Raw genomic sequence first — 17,847 nt, forward strand, 5'->3', positions numbered from 1 at the left:
CTAATAAAATTCTTTAATATGAATTTTCTCATTTTTATTAAATTTAATTTTTTACATAAAAGAAAGTAATTGCGTTCAATTAAATTCCAATTTATTTGAAATACAATGAAACAAGAGTACAATTTGTACTCTTAAAAGAAAATCAATCCATAAAAAATTTGTATAAAATTTTTATGATTTACATAATGATTACTGCCCTCTAAAAAGGGACTGAGGAATATAACAAAATATTTAAGTAATTCATTAGTAATGATCGGATTTATCCGAAAATAATAATAATTATCGTAGTTGTGATCTCACAACTTTATTACGAACCGCTAATTTTTTTTTTTATAGTTCGTAAATCTCGACAAATGACTCTTCAAATGAAAATTAAGAAGAGCAATTAATTGCAATCGCAATTGCAATTAGAAAAATTGAAAATTTTCAAGCTTGCTAAATATAAACAGAGCGCTAAATGTAAAAACCTCTGCATAGAAAAATAGACGCTGAAAACTAGCAATTTTTTAAAAACCGACTCACAAATCAGGTGACTAAGACAACTTGTTTAGAATAAGAACAAGTTTACTCGTACACTTAGAATTTGTTTAGTTTTGTGAGCAAATACTGCTCAGTAAATGCCTTTCTTTTATTCGTATTTTCATTACCAAGTTAATAACCAGAAAAAAAAATGTTAATCTACGTTTTTGTTATTAATAATTCGGCTTGGCAATGAAAACAATTTCTTTTTCATATCTAATATGGCTAACCACTATTAGTTTATAGTTTGCTGTCAATTCTGTAATAAAGGATTTCTCATCATTTGTTAAACTACTAGGCAAAATTATTCTCAAAACATTATTATCATTTTGTAATGTTTGGCATAGTTTTTTAGCAACGTTTATGAACTCTAATCGTACATCACCTTCAGCGGTGATTAAATAACTATTTTCTGTTAAATTTTTGGTCAATAAATTATACTTGGACTCCAATTGTTTTATCTATAAAAAGAAAAGTAAAATTAGAAACAGTCGAAAAAATGATTTTTTAATAATTTAAAAAAAACTTACTAATTTTATTTCTTCAGCAATCATTTTATTACCCGGTTCCATATTCTCGGAAATATTTAACTCCTTAAGAGCTCTACCAAATTCTCCCAAACGAATAAGCGCTCGTCCATGGCTAAAATTTGATTATTAAAAAAATAATTAAAAATTAAAAATAACAGAAAAATTAAAAAACTTACTTAAAATGAGATTTAGCATTTGGATTTGGAATTTGATTAATTGCCGAACATGCACAACGAGGCTTATTTTGTTTATTAAAGCAAACTGCTAAATTTCCATAAACTCTCGTTAATAATTCTTTCTGTCTTATTTCTTCCTCATCATTCGCTAAACGTGCTGATTCGATAATTTTTCCAGCACTGGTATATCTAAAAAAAATATTAATATTGTAATTTACACAGCTCTTTATAAAAATATTTTAACTAAAACTCACTCATTTATTGCCTTATTGAAATTTCCTTTTCTAAAATATTCCGAAGCCTTTTCTATTAAAGCTTCTGCTCTTTTTTCAGCAAAGAAAAATGCTTTTCTTTCTTCAATTGACAATTTATTAAAACTAGTGGTAAATTCATCGGTTTTATAATCAATTATATTAATTAAAAATAAAACATCTTCATTTGGAGGAATACGTGGTGGACAACCAGCTTTTCCAAATGCATACTCGGGTTTAATGATAAAAATTGATATTTCATGTTTTTTCATTGAACGAAGAGCAATTTCAAGTCCTGGAATTAAAATATCATTTCCTAATTGTAAATTATTTGATACTTCATGATTGTAAGTTGCATCAAAAGGCTCATCTTGATCTTCAAAATAGCCAATATATTTTGCCGTTATTAGCGCATTTTCTTGCATTTCTTCACCTACACCCCTTTTTCTTAACAATTTCAATATCTGTAATAAAAAAAATTAAATTTTTTTTTTTTTGAAAAATTAAAATTTTTTTCATTAACATTATTTTTTACCATTCCATTTCCAAGAAGATCAGTCATGTTTGCTCTTAATTGATTAAAATTTACTCCTAATGGTGAGACAATTTTATTCGTTAAATTATTATCAATTTCATCCATATATAAAAATTTTATCAAATCATCGTGTGACATATTGATATCATTTGTAAATTTTGGTTCGTCATTATCAAAAAATTCTCCATTCATTTCAAAAAAAACACCATCATCTGATAAGATATCCCTATAATTATTTTTAAAAAATTAATAGAAAATTTTAGTATGTTGTTTTTTTTTTAATTTAATTATTTATACTTTCAATTTTTCTAACTTATAAAGTTAATTTATTTTTAATTTTATTTATTATTCTTAATTACTTAAAAAAAAATCTTAATTATAATTTCCAATTCTTTTTTTGAAATTTTATTTGAGAACAAGAATTTTAAAATTGAAATTAATACAAGATAACTGTGTGTAGTAACAAAAATGTCCGAAAAGGGCAGCACCTGACGGACACAAAATTTTCATAATTTATAAAAGTTTTATAATTGTTTGCTAAAAAATTTTTTTTTTAGAATTATTTATTTACTTTTACACAAAAAAATCTAATATATAAAAGTTAAATTTATTTATTTCAAACATAAACGGGTTTCAAATAAATATTTAATAGCTGAATGATTGATCCTTTCGTGTTTTTAAAGGTTAGGTGTTGCATGGGAAGACTTAAGCATGGTCTTAAGTGTATACAACATAAAATAAGGTAAAATTTCATAGTGTACATTTATGTATACTTACTTGAGACAAAAGCCGTCTTGGGCAAAAATAGTTTTCGGCATTTTGCTAAAATTTGTTTAACTATTTTTTTTTAAAGTAAATTTCACTAGTATTCAAATATAGGAACAACAGATCACGTCCATGCTCGCCAACGAGGCTTTAAATTACAATTGAATAGTGACGATTGCTGACGTAAACATTTGAATATGACGTCATCATATCACGGGTCATATTGAGTTTAGGTCTACAGTACCCCTATCTTCAGTAGTATAGTGGTCAGTATCCCCGCCTGTCACGCGGGAGACCGGGGTTCGATTCCCCGCTGGAGAGAATTTTTTTTTTTTTTTTTTCATTGGATAAATTATTTTATTATTTTCAGATAAACATCCGATTATTACATATCTCCAATTCTTTGAAACTGCTGATTTCGTTTACAAATATTTTTGTAAATTTTTATATCTTCAGTAGTATAGTGGTCAGTATCCCCGACCAAATTGTCCCAATAAAAAAAAAAAGATAAAGATGGAAACCTTCCCTCCAGCTACCGTCCGATCTCACTTTTACCTAACATCAGTAAAGTTTTCGAAATGATAATAAATAAACAAATAATAAAATTCTGTGATGAAAATAACATAACACCGGAACACCAATTTGGATTTATAGATTCAAACATTCTTCAGCTCATGCAGTAGGACTCATTGCCTCAGATATAAATAAAGCAATCAATGACAATTCATTTGTAGGTGCAGTTTTAATCGATATTGAAAAAGCTTTCGACACGGTGTGGAGGGACGGTCTCCTTTTCAAATTATTACAATCTAAGTTCCCAGAACATCTGGTAAAATTAATATGGATTTCATTACAGGGAAAAAGTTTTATAACAGCACAAAACCAAATAGAATTGGAAGTGTCGTTCTTGCTTGCAGAGGGTCTGCAACAAGGAGCAGTGAACTCTCCTATTCTATATAATATCTTCATGGCACCCATGTTTTCTCTATATAAAATAAACAGTTCAAAATTAATCCGCGGAATAGCGTTTGCCGATGATTTTATAATCTATGTAACTCACAGGGATCTTGACGAAGTCAAAAAAATATTACAAAATGTATTCAGGCAAATATTAGATTTTTACAGCACATGGAAACTAAAAGTTAATATTGATAAGTGTGAGACTATACTCTTTCGCCCCCACGTACATAAAGTACATGTTATTAATTAGGCCTATATTGACATACTTATGCCAAATATGGTTCAATGTTGGACCATCTGTAATGGAAGCATTAAGAGTTTTCGAGAGGAACTGTCTAAGAGCATGCACTAAATTATACAGAACCAAAGAATCCAACTTTTTAAAATGTTACTCAAACAAAATTTTATACAACACAGCAAACATTACCAGAATTGATAATTTCATTTTAAAACTCACAAGAGATCACATATTAAAATCCGTTAAAAATTAATACAGGCAAATTTTCCAAAACATTTAATAAGACTAATCTGGATATCATATTGCAAGGAAAAAGTTTCATAGTTTGTCACAATCAAACAGAATCCCAAATATCATTCCTACTAATGGAATATCTTTGCAACAAGGAGCTGTAAACTCTCCTATCTTATATAATATTTTTATGGCACCGATGTTATTACTTTTTAAAATCAATAGCTCAAAACTAATTCGCAACTAAATAGCATTCGCAGATGATTTTATAATATACGTCACAAATAGTGACTTGGATGAAGTAAAAAAAATATTACAAAATGTTTTCCGACAAATTTTAGAATTTTACAACACATGGAAACTTAAAGTCAATATAGAAAAATGTGAGACGATACTTTTCCGACCTCATACACATAAAGTCCACAAAAAGTTCTGCGTTGCGTGGAGAAACTTCAATATAACACCCGGAGACAATAAAGAGTCGATTAATCACAAAACCGTTGTAAAATACTTAGGTGTCCACCTGGATGAAAAAATGCGATACAACCAGCATATTAAAATTCAAATAAAAAAAGCTACGGTCGCTTTTTTTAATGCAAATAGTTTATTTCATTCCAGAAATTTGGATCAAAAAGTTAAAATAGTATGTTATATGCTATTAATTAGGCCCATAGTAACATACTTAGGTCAAATATGGTTTAATATCGGCCCTTCGGTGATGGAATCGCTAAGAGTGTTTGAGAGAAATTGTTTAAGAGCATGTACTCAGCTTTACAGAACAAAAGAGTCAAATTTCACAAAATGCTACCCCAATAAAATATTATATAACACAGCAAATATCAATAGAATAGACAATTTCATAATAAAACTAACTAGAGACCACATTTCAAAATCAGCAAAAATTTCAGAAAACAGTCTTATTTTTAGCCAGTTTTACCCCAATAATATTTATATTGAAAAAATACGCAAAATAGGCAGGGTTAGTCCAGAAATGTTTCCATATTTGGATAACTTGGGTCTTATCCAGGACAAAAACAACGTCCCAATAATCTATCACATAAAAAGACATGCGTTTAATAAACAAATTCAGTACGAACCAAATATGGACTCTAACAACAGAAATGTACCATTACGGTTCTCCATGTCCATCCCGAAAAAGGATTCAAAGGACAAAAAAAGAAACAATATTACAAAAGTATTGGTAACCAAACAAAGTAAATGCTACATGTTATTAATTAGACCGATATTGACGTATTTATGTCAGATATGGTTCAATATTGGACCATCTGTCATGGAATCATTAAGAGCCCCCACAGCTCCGAAACTTTCCTGAAAATTTAGTAAATATTTACTTACAATATTTGGAATATTTAATTATAATGTTTATTGAAAGTTATATGTAAAGATTTAAATGTCCCGATTAAATAAATGTTTAGGAAAGTTTCGTGCTAAATATATTTTTTCAAGTGGGACATTTAAATCTTTACATAACTTTCAATAAACATTACAATTAAATATTCCAAATATTGCAAGTAAATATTTACTAAATTTTCAGGAAAGTTTCGATGCTGTGGGAAAATTTTCAGCGTAGTATAGTGGTCAGTTTCCCCGACAAAATTGTTTCAATAAAAAAGAAAGATAAAGATAAAAACCTTTCCTCCAGTTACTGTCCGATTTTGCTATTACCAAAACATAAATAAAGTCTCTTCATAAACAAATAACAAAAATTTACAATGAAAATAAAATAATACCTGAACATCAATTTGGATTTAGATTCAAACACTCATCATACTGTCGGGCTAATTTCTTCCGATATAAATAAAGCAATTATTGTAGGTGCCGTTCTAATTGATATATAGAAAAAGCAACAAAGGAGTCGTGAACTCTTCTATATATGTACTTTAAAATATTTTTATGGCACCCATGCTTTCACTTTTCAAAATAAATAGTTCAAAATTAATTAGAGGAAAAGCTGATGATACATAGAAATTTGGACGAAGTCAGAAAAATATTACAAAACGCGTTCAGACAAGTCCTGAATTTTTACAAACACGTGGTAAATGAAGGTTAATATTGACAAATATGAGATAGTACTCTTTCGCCCCCACGTGTATATAAAATACACAAAAAGTTTTGTGATTCGTTGAAAAATTTTAACATATCACCCGCCGATAATGAAGAATCCTTAACCGATTAAAAAGAAGAAAAAAAAGCCTTTTTTTAATGCAATTAGGCTATTCTTTACCAAAAAGTTAAAATAACATGCTGCATGCTATTAATTTTCAAAACCCAATAAAGATATTAAAAACAAATACAAAAAAAAATTATATTACTATACCCTACGTTAAATACTACCCTACGTTCTAACATGCCCTTTCTGAATATTACATAATAAATATAATTTAATACATATACCTTAATTTATTGGTTACGATTTGGTTTTCTAAAAAAACATTGTAGTAATTATACTATCTAAATAAAATTTTTGCAGACCACGAACATCTAAAACAAAAAAAGAACGTTAAAAATTGCAATAAATAAAATCTTAACTAACGGATTCTTGAGACATATAAAAATTAAATATAACATTATTATTCTATGAAAATTATAAATTAATTAGTAAAACTTACTGCGTCCTAAATTTTTTAGACAAGGAGGAGAGTTTGGAACCCTCGTCTCTCTTTCGAAATAACCACTGCACAGTTTTCCAGGTGCGCGGTCCAGTACTATATGTCGATATTGTCTATGCTGAAGCTGCTAGCTTGAAGCATGCCAGAAGGCTGCTCTGCTAGCTATACAAATGCAGACAGTTGCCAAAATGGCGGCCGAAGGATCAGCAAGTGTTAATCCAAATGCGGAAATTGTTCGCGGACAGATTTTCGAGGTTGGTCCTCGTTACACAGGATTATCATATATGGGAGAAGGAGCCTATGGAATGGTTGTGTAAGTTTTATTTTCACGTTAATTTTCATCACAATGAAAATAATCTTTCATTTTCTTTTTGTATCTATGCAGTTTGACATGTCATATGATAAACAATTAATGTATATAAAAGTATATTTAATCACTTTGTTTGGCATTTTCAATAATTTCCAATAACAATAAAAAGAAAGAAATTTTTTTTATAACAGTCAAAAATTTCTTCAAACATTTATAAATTTACTTCAATTTAAATAACTCAATTTTATTGGCGCCACTTTTGAAAACTTTGTCACACCCTTTTTTTTGTCACTGGCGAACTACAAACATTAGTGACAGTTTTTTTTCATTATGTTATCTGATTTTAAATTTATATTTACTTTTCAGTAAAAATAGTTCAATAAATTTACAATATTATACATTATAATTTAACGAAAATATTTGCCTTAAAAAATCAGAAATATAATCTAAATTATTAATTTTTAGTTCGGCTTATGATAACACTACTAAAACAAAAGTAGCTATCAAGAAAATTTCACCTTTTGAACATCAAACATATAGCCAAAGGACTTTAAGGGAAATAAAAATCCTCACCAGGTTTAAACATGAAAATGTAAGTTAAAACTATATTTAGTTTTATTTATAAATAATATTTATAATATTTTATTTTTTTTAGATAATAGATATAAGAGATATATTGAGAACACCCTCTATAGATCATATGAAAGATGTGTATATTGTTCAATGCTTAATGGAAACTGATCTTTACAAATTACTTAAGACACAGGTAATTTTTTAATTTTCAAAAAAAAAAATAGAATTTATATTTCAAAAATTAATAAAAAAAAAAATTTTTTTCTTAATATAGGCAATAAGTAACGATCACATCTGCTATTTTCTATACCAAATTCTTCGAGGGCTCAAATATATACATTCAGCGAATGTATTGCATAGAGATTTGAAACCAAGTAATTTGTTATTGAATACCACGTGTGACCTTAAAATTTGTGACTTTGGTTTAGCTAGAGTCGCGGATCCAGATCACAATCATGCGGGTTTTCTCACGGAATATGTAGCGACGAGATGGTACCGCGCACCAGAAATCATGTTAAATTCAAAGGTTCGCTATAAAAAAAAAAAAAATTAAAACTAACTTTTTCCTACATTAAATATTTTATTGGAAAAATTCCAGGGTTACACGAAATCGATAGATATTTGGTCTGTGGGCTGTATTTTAGCAGAGATGCTGTCTCGAAGAGCAATTTTTCCAGGCAAACATTATTTGGATCAACTTAATCATATTTTAGGTGTACTTGGTTCACCATCTCCCGAAGATCTCGGATGCATTATAAATGAAAAAGTAAGTACATTTGCTAGTGATAAATTTAGAAAAAAAAAATTTTAACATATTTTTATAATTATTTTAGGCACGCAGTTACCTACAGTCATTACCATATAAACCAAAAGTACCATGGACGAGTCTATTTCCAGAAGCAGATCCAAAAGCTTTGGATCTACTAGATAAAATGTTAACATTTAATCCTAATAAACGAATAGTTGTTGAAGATGCATTAGCTCATCCATATTTGGAACAGTATTACGATCCAGCTGATGAGGTATTAAAAATACACGTCGATTGGCGTCGACGCTCAGCGTTGAAAATTGTTTTTCACTGTACCAAAAAATATTAAAATTATTTTTTTTCATTTTCAATCCTTGAGAAATAATTTTCAAGGATCCAAAACCCTTTTTAAAAATAATTTAATAATTTTGGTCCCGCGAAAAATAAATCTAAAATTTTAACAACTTTTTTAGCCTGTAGCGGAAGAACCGTTCAGATTTGACATGGAGTTAGATGATCTTCCCAAGGAAACTCTTAAAAAGTACATTTTCGAAGAAACCATATTATTCCAACAAAATCATTAACAAGACTATATATAGTCAATAGGTAAAGTATTTTTTTCACTCAAAAATAAATTTTCCCTATGAAAAATAATCGCCATATGGCTAAAAATATTTAGAAAAGTTTTTTTTTGCTAATTTCCATAATATTGATCCATTCTTAATATTTTGGGGTTCTTTGTAAATATTTTCACCCTTCTTTGAGGTATTTAGAAATAGGCGATCAATAATTCGAAATAAAAAAAAAAATTATTCACTTTAAAAGAAAAAACAAAGTGGAATAATTAAAAGTTTAATTTTTTCTTTTTTTTATCTCAAGATTGCAGGATGACTGAAAAAATATAGTGTGAGATGAAGTAACATGGACTCAAATTTGTTTACCAAACTATCTTCTGTTACCGAAAAGATGAGATACAATATTAAGGTTAGTTCATAGGTTGGCAGTTGTAGTAAATTACCATATTTTCGGACACAATTGTGTTCAAAATACAAAAAATTTATGTGTTCTTATTTTCTTTCTTTTCTACTGATGAAAACACGGTGATTTTCCTTTTTTTTTATTTCAAAAAAAAATTATAAAATCTAAGTTGTAAATTGTAAATCATCGATATATTATAAAAAAATTAAATTTTCCAGTCACATATTTTGAATGTAAAATTTTTAAATTGCGTATAATTTTTATCATTCTCTCGGTGTGTGCAATAAAAAAAAAAAAAAAAAAAAAAAATGTCAAAATCACCAAAAAGGAAAAAATGTAATTATACAATCATTGAGAGATTGTATCGAATAATTTTTTTTATATATAAAGAAAAAACAAATCGATTTCATTTAAATTGATGCACTTTTTATTGACAAAAAAAAAAATTAAGACTTAAAGAAATTATGTTAAATTGATTTAAAGAAAGGGAAATGTTTTTTTTTTTTCTCAAAAATAATTGATAAATTATTATTTTTGTTATATTTATCACAAGATCTCAAATACTGTGAGCACAATAGTGAAAGAATTAGAAAATAATTCGTTTACGAAAAAAAAGTATATATTCAGTGACAAATTTATTATTGTACATTTCAGCTTTGTCTTTAATGGAATGTAATAATTGCATGATTTTCAAAGTGTACAAATGATTAAAAAAAAAAAAAAAAAAAAAAAAAACATTGTCAAAATTGATACACTTAAAGTGATATTATCGTCTACCCAAGCATTTATATTTAAAATGTGATTTCTTCATAAATGTTTTGGTATCATAATAATAATAAATAATAATAAATAATAATAATAATAATAATAATAATGGTTGAATCTATGTAAATAATTCATTTGATACTGCCATATTTGATTAATGAAGTTAATAAGCATGCAGCGTGCACGGTGGACTTTATTTACTAGTCCTTTAACAATATGAAATTTTTTTTTATTGAATAGTGTTCTGCATTAAAAAAATAATATTTATTAAAAAAAAAATATTTTAAATACACTTGGAACACTAATAATATTTAATCATTCGATCTTCTTTCCCATTATTATTTAAATTAAAAATATTTTCATTTTAAGTGTATAAAATTCAATTTTTCGATAAATTATAAACAATAACTGCAACCAAAGAATTTTTGAAATAATATAAAAAAAAAAAAAACCGTAAGAGCTGTGGTTGTATTAACTGTGCACGTTGTTTATGATATTATGTAAATGTAGTTCGTCTTTTAAATGTTTGATATTTCTTTGAAAAAAAAAAAAAAAAAAAATCCATGTTTTTCGAAAGCTCTTACGGATTGTGCTTTTAATTGTAATAATAAGAGAAAAAAAAACTGTATAACAAACAAATAAAAAGTGAAAAACAAACTTGGCTAGAAAAGTGGAATAATTTTTGTCATTAAATATTTTACTCTCAAGTATTTAATAGCAATAAATGGTACAAATATGCCTTTTCAACGATACGATGTTACTTAAGAAATATCTATTGATTACGGAAAATAATGAAAGCGTTATGTAAATATTGTACGATTTATTTGTTTAAACAAAAGGCTCTTGGCCCATGAAAATTAAATTGTTTTAAATTGTAAAATAAAAAGAAATTGCTAAAGAATTATGCTATCTTTTGTTTGTTAAACAAAAAAAACAAAAAAAATTATAAGAGATTCCTTTTTACAAAATGCATATAAATTAATATGTGAATAAATATATAAGATGCAAATTAAATTAAATTTTTGGTAAAGCGCCTTACGTGAATAAAAGACAATGATTTCAAAAAAAGTTAGAAAGAATAGTTAAATAATAAGAAGAAAATTTTATGTTATTTATTTTTTTTCTAGAATTGATTGGCATGTTTCATTTTAAATATAGTAAAAAATAATTTTTTTTTTAACAATTCAATGTGTTTGCTGCATTTTTTTTTCAAAAAAGTGTGTTTCTGTCAATCATAAAATACAAAAATGTATTCATTTTTAAATTGTGCTTTTCGAATAAATGTTTAGGTATGCTAAGATAAAAAGCATGTGCTTATGGAAAACCAAAGTTAATAGATTTTTATTTATTAATATTATTTAAAAGTAATACACTATACCGGTCAACTATTCAAATTTCTAAAAGAATTATTTTTTTGTCTAATTTATCAATTTCCTGAATTTTAATAGGTTTTTTTTTTTTTTCTAAAATCGCATAGTAGTCTTATAATTCATCAGATTAATTTTTTTCAGTTTATAACAGAAAATTCTTTTTTATTTACTGCTTACATAATTTTTTTTTTTTCAATAATCGTTAACAATTTATAAATATTAAAAAAAACGTTTTATATAAAAAAAAAATATATTTAACCGAAAAGAATTTCAGAAGAGTTTTATAAATTACAATCCATGAGTTAATATTTTCCATGTATGTTGATAATTCATTTTTTCAAAAAATAAAACAAGCTTTTAATAAATCAATAATTTTATATTGTTTGGAGATTTTTACTTTTCATTGGATGATCTTTAAGCTAGTAAACATTTTCAATTCCTTATTGTATGGTTGTTGTTGTTGTTTGTATTTAAAAAAAAATGTGTTAAATAATTTTAATGAAAACTAAAAAGTTGTATTGAAAAAATAAAAAATGTTCTCAAATGCCACACTTATTTTGTGGGCAATAAACAATGATGATAGACTATCTTTATATATACATATGTACTATATGTACTGTATTTATATTATCAATATAATCAGGCCTAATATACTTGTTAATAATTCATATCTTACATCAAATATTAAAAAAATACTTCGTCTACATAAATTTTCCATGTTACATACCTAATTAAAAAAAAACAAAAAAAAAAAAAAAAAATATCCGTGTTAAATTATTGATTATTAATGTAGCCGGATGTAAACTGTTTAAGACGGTTTTTTGTGAAGACAAGACTGATAAATCTTTGACAAAAATTATAATTACCACTTTGTGTGTCAGTCAAAGTCAGTCAAAAAAAAAGTTCAAGTTTTTATGATATAAATATATATATATATAGAATTCTTAATTATAAACTATTTCTTGAATTCAAAAATAAAAAAAAATAATCTATATGAATAATTTTAACAAATATGCAATAATGTACATTTGAATTTGGCTATAATGAAAATATCGGCTGTTTACTTAATAATATTAATCATATATAGGGCTGCTTAAATGGCGAAATGAGGTAAGATTTAAAAATCTCGTGCGGGCAGTCCTAATAATTTGTCTTGTTATTACTTAATATTACTTGCTAAATAAATGTGACGTTATACGCAGTGAAAAGGATTTAAAAAAAACGAAAATTAGATCCCTATCACTGTCAAACGTCTTAAATAATGAATGTTGATATTTATAGTGTGAAATTAAAAAAAATTATCTTAATTACATTAAGGCTGTTGGGACAAAAGACAAAAATAGAAATCTGATTTTTGTCAATGAATTAAAAATATAATTAAGATCTCAAACAGAAAAATTTCAGAAAAGATATTAAAAAAAAAGCTCATGAGAAAAGAATTGCAAAAAAAGGATTTTTTATGCAAAGTTGTTTTTAAAGCTTTGAAACTTGAAATTGGAAGAATGTAATTGAAAAATGAGAATATTCTGTTACAAAATCAAATTTCAATGTTACATTTCGCCAATTTCTTTTCTTGCAAAAAAAAACAAGTCTTTTCAATTCAAATGAGTTTACTTTAACAGCCTTAAATTTTTCGTTCGTCGTGCATATATTAAACTTTGAAAAAAAAAATCTTTTCGAAATGTGTTTATCAGAGATAAAATTATTTTCTGTATTACTAAAAACAACAAAATATAAATTCATCTTCATATGAATGAGAAAGTTATTGCAATTTTTCTCATAACGTGCCAAATGAAAAATATTTTATAAAAAGAAGATAATGGTCTGAAAGTTTACAATTATATATATATCCTTGTTGATTTATTTGTTAAAATTTGTAATTTTCCATTACTTTCTAATTTACTTATTCAAATAAAAATAAAAATTGTATTTTTTATAGATGCACATTTGAGCTTAAAAATAATTTTTTTTTATTTAGACCATTCTCTTCTAGATATAAAAACACATTTTTCTCACAATACATGTCATGATTTAATTAGATTAAAAAAAAATAAAGTGACAAAGAATAAAGCAATCATTCAATTTGATAATCTTCCTAAAAAATTTATGTAAAAAAAATGATTTTGTATATTATTGCAGGTACTAATAATAATTATTTAATGTCATGATGTATGTAAAATGAAAATCAACGTTGAGCGTGCTTCAAGATATATTGTTTTCTTTATTTCAGCGACAGAAATTATATGCACAATATATTAATTATTTATTTATATATATATATATATTAAAAATTATGAAAATTGTAAATGTATCACTGTACGCTTCAATATAAATATATAATTAAAATTATTTGAATAATTAATTTGAATATTTTTTAATTTTTTTGAAATAGACCCGAACCCCCCCTCAGGAAAAAAATGAAGCGAAAAAATAATAATACAAATTTTTAATATAATATTATTTAATTATATTTTTAGAAATTGCATTTTTTACATTATTATTATTATTATTACATATACCTATATGTAGATGAATTGGTAAGAAATTGTTTACATGAGAAAATTTTCATCAATCAGGTAAAATAAAAGATTGATTGAGAATTATAAAGAAAACATATATCTCACTCAGCTAAATGATCAAAAAAATATATGTTTACAAAAAACTAAGAAATCGATATTAATCTCAAAAAAAAAAAAAAATAATAGAAAAAGATTAATTTTAGATATATTAAATTTCTATTCAATAAACTTATTCTGAACCACTGTTTTCATTGGCGCATTTATCATTTTTTACTTCTATTCTCAATGGAGAACGACCTTTTGTTCTTGAATGGCTGCCGAGGCGAGATCGTAAATCGCCCCTTAATGTTTCTCTCAAATCACGTCGCGATGTTCGTTTTGAACTAAAAAATAAATAATTAAGATTAATATATATTTAAAAAAAAAAAATATTGAATATTTCAAACATACCTATTGTTCACAGCTTTTACTTCACTTTTCACTGCTGTACGATGTAATCTTGTCCAAACAGTTGAAGCAATTTGTGGTTTACGTGCCACTACCTTTATAACACTTCCTTTTGGTCCTCGCACTTCTTTTTCTGATAATTCATCTTCTTCATCACCATTATCACTATCTTCGCCTTCTTCTTTTTCAGTTTCTTCATCATCTTCATTCTCTTCAACTACATCTTCAATTTCGCCCTCCTCTTGCTCTTCTTCATTTTCAATCTCTTGTTCATCGCATTCCGATTCTAAAATTTCACCTTCCTCTTCCTAAAAATTTTAAAAAATAATTTATCAAATTTGAAATTAAATTTTGCAAATTTTAATATAATACCTCTGATATTTGTGCTCTTGAATTTTCATAATTCGTGATTACAATCTGAATCGCATCGCGGACAGGTTCTTTTTTTACTTTACCTAGTCTCGATCTCAAATCTTTGTGAATATTAAGAGTCTCCTAAAAAAAAAAGAATTATTTAAATATATTCATAAATAAAAAAATTACTTGACAATTTTATTAAAAAAATTTTACAAAACCTGTTTACGTTGTTGACTTCGACGTTTTTTAACTTTTGCTTCCTCATCATCGGCACGCATACGCATTCTTGGTATTTTACTTTTTTTAAACCATTCATCCTCACTTTCACTGCATGATTCACTTTCAGATTCTTCTGATTCGTGTAATTTTTCTTGTAATCGATTTTTTAAACCTAATCTCTCTTTGATATGACTCGATTGATCAATGAATGGTTGTTTACGTGTAAATTCCTCCTCAACAGTGTCGCCGACACCCCAATTTTGTGATAAATCACCCCAAGGATTTTTTTTAACACTAACATTCATCTCTTCGTCAGATGAATGACCTTTTCCTTTTTTTTTATTTTGCGTAGTATGTCTATATGTTCGTTTTCTAGATTCTGTTAAAATTCCTTTAACACCTAAAAAGAAAAACACCTTTCACCTGTAATTAAATTCATTGAAGTAAAAATACAATATCAAAAAGATTAAAAATTACCTCCAAAGTTAGGATTTCCATATTTTTTGTAATATTCACTCATTTTTTCAGCACGCGGTTGTTTCTTATCAGTTCTAGTAGCGAATCTCATGAAAATTCCTTTTGATTTTGAATAATTAATTCCTTTTCTCCAAATTCCGGGTGGTAAAGGATATTCAATATCCTTTACATGAATTTCAATATCATTCGAATTTTTTACATTGTTAGTGTCATCAATATTTTCTTCCTCATTTTCTTTTTGAGTGAAATTAATTTCATTAGATTCAGATGTATTTCGATTATTTAGTCCTATTATTTTTTTTGATAAACCAACTAAAGCCCTTGCTGCCGACGCAGAATCTAACCATACAACATTGCCTAAAAAAAATTAATAATTTAATTTAATATCAAAAAATTAGAAAAATAAATACTTACACGAAACATCATTGATCCATTCCAAAGAGGCTGGAGCATAATCTTCAAAATATTTAAATACATCTTTTGTACTCATTTCTTCAGTTCCTCTTATATGTAAAGCATTGAGACGAAAATTTTTTGTATTTTCATTTTCTTCCGTTATTCCCATGCTATAAAATATTTTACCAAATTAATAAATTAATAATAGTAATTTAATACAAAAATAAAATTTAAAGATTCCTCCCTGAAGAGGAAATCATGTAAATTTCGAAACGGAGTGAATTTTTATTAAACAATGCTCCGAATGTTATCGTTTTTATTCATACGAAACCTTCTAATTAATATAATTCTCGGACCTTAAACATTTTAATAAAAATTTCCAAAAATACAATTTTAAGAAATTACCTAGTGTACAAATCTTGATATTCTTGTAAACGAGAAAAAATTTCTTTATCATTTAATCCAAATCGTTTAGCACGTTCCTCAATTTTTTGCTTTCCCTCTTCACTAAAAATGTCTATTCCAGTTAAAAAAGCACCGCCTCTATTTTCGTATCTTGCTTCTGGTAGCTAAAAATTAAATTACATTTTAGAGGAAAATAAAATATTTACATTTTTCTTTAAATCACATACCTAACTATTATCATCAAAAATATATATGTTTTATCTAAAAGGAAAAGAAAACAAATATAAACAAGAATGTAACCTAAATTTCTACTTTTTTTAATTATTTATAAAAACCTAAACAAATTTTTTAAGAATAATATTTATATATATAAAATATAATAACAAACTAAATAATACTTACACTCTGGATTTCTCTAGAAATAGGTGATTCTGAATTACTTTTTAATTCAGATTCAATTAATTCATCAAAATTGGAAGCATCCTCTTCAACCTCCATTGGTTCAAATTCTTGATTCATTTTCAAAAAAAACTCAATTAATGTTGCAAAAATTTTTAGTCTTTCACTAATTTAAAATAAATTTTAATTTAAATAACAAAACAAAAATTTATTTATCCATAAATTTTATGGAAACAAATCATGTAAATAACCTGCTGGTTGTGGTTATGACATGGGGTATATAATTAAATATGATGGGAATGTTCATGAATAATTTGAGTCCCGAAACTCTCATAGGTAGGGTCCCTGTTATAGTGTGACAAAATGTTTCTCATATCAACCGATAATATCCAGGGCGCAGTGATCGAAATGTACATTATAAAAATAATTTGTTGTAAAAAAAGCCGTATAATACCATTATTTTCAAAATAATTTGCAAATAGCAAAAATTTTCCATATATATATATATATATATATATTTAGAAACATTATTTAATAATTATTAATTAATAATTAATTATTAATAAAGCTAAACATAGCTTTACAAAAATTATAACATTTATTATGCTAAGAAAAATATAATCGGTTGCCAAAAATGTTATATATATGAGTTCTAATTTTAGTTCTTTAAGTATGCACATAAAAAATCTCAATTGAACTTAATTAATTTATTTTTGAATAAGAGGTACTGTAAATTTTACAGTATACTTTTTAATTTATCCAATAATATCAAAATATTTATTTATTATTTATTTATTTATTTATTATTATTTATTTATAATAAAAAAAAATTAATTAATTTTTCTTAAGTAAATATTACATATTCCATGATTCTTTATACCAATGATTAATTTAGAAATCAATAATTTTTGTCTACCAAAATTATGAAATTTTCATATATTATTATTATTATTTTTTTTTTTTTTGACAACATTTATATATTGGTAATGATTGCGCTGTCTATTAACACTTTATTGTTGGCACATGACAAATGCGTGATATTGTCTTTC

The 17,847-nt window shown here is 25.9% G+C and overlaps 3 protein-coding genes and 1 non-coding gene across 4 annotated transcripts; 2 read left to right on the forward strand and 2 right to left on the reverse strand.

The window, feature by feature from the left end:
- Positions 1-74: 74 nt before the first annotated feature.
- LOC127287692 (inactive peptidyl-prolyl cis-trans isomerase FKBP6-like) lies at positions 75-2,950 on the reverse strand. The gene is made up of 6 exons (XM_051314755.1): positions 2,789-2,950; positions 2,012-2,237; positions 1,480-1,940; positions 1,226-1,414; positions 1,050-1,161; positions 75-980 (listed from the first exon to the last, which is right to left on the reverse strand). The coding sequence occupies exons 1-6, from the start codon at positions 2,827-2,829 to the stop codon at positions 693-695; spliced, it is 1,317 nt and encodes a 438-aa protein (XP_051170712.1). The 5' UTR covers positions 2,830-2,950; the 3' UTR covers positions 75-692.
- Positions 2,951-3,025: 75 nt separating this feature from the next.
- On the forward strand, positions 3,026-3,097 carry Trnad-guc (transfer RNA aspartic acid (anticodon GUC)). Its single transcript has one exon. It is a non-coding gene; the product is annotated as a tRNA-Asp (tRNA).
- A 3,886-nt stretch (positions 3,098-6,983) lies between these two features.
- Positions 6,984-9,753, forward strand: LOC127287649 (mitogen-activated protein kinase 1). The gene is made up of 8 exons (XM_051314690.1): positions 6,984-7,148; positions 7,611-7,737; positions 7,801-7,911; positions 7,993-8,244; positions 8,317-8,484; positions 8,552-8,740; positions 8,940-9,072; positions 9,346-9,753. The coding sequence occupies exons 1-7, from the start codon at positions 7,006-7,008 to the stop codon at positions 9,048-9,050; spliced, it is 1,101 nt and encodes a 366-aa protein (XP_051170647.1). The 5' UTR covers positions 6,984-7,005; the 3' UTR covers positions 9,051-9,072; positions 9,346-9,753.
- Positions 9,754-9,894: 141 nt separating this feature from the next.
- Positions 9,895-17,077, reverse strand: LOC127287648 (nuclear cap-binding protein subunit 3-like). The gene is made up of 8 exons (XM_051314689.1): positions 16,802-17,077; positions 16,400-16,563; positions 16,013-16,164; positions 15,599-15,955; positions 15,121-15,521; positions 14,918-15,040; positions 14,549-14,853; positions 9,895-14,481 (listed from the first exon to the last, which is right to left on the reverse strand). The coding sequence occupies exons 1-8, from the start codon at positions 16,916-16,918 to the stop codon at positions 14,328-14,330; spliced, it is 1,773 nt and encodes a 590-aa protein (XP_051170646.1). The 5' UTR covers positions 16,919-17,077; the 3' UTR covers positions 9,895-14,327.
- Positions 17,078-17,847: the final 770 nt, after the last annotated feature.

Source organism: Leptopilina boulardi, unplaced genomic scaffold (genome assembly GCF_019393585.1).
Source record: "Leptopilina boulardi isolate dan_hultmark-lab unplaced genomic scaffold, ZJU_Lbou_2.1 LbouV2_372, whole genome shotgun sequence".
NCBI lineage: Eukaryota > Metazoa > Arthropoda > Insecta > Hymenoptera > Figitidae > Leptopilina > Leptopilina boulardi.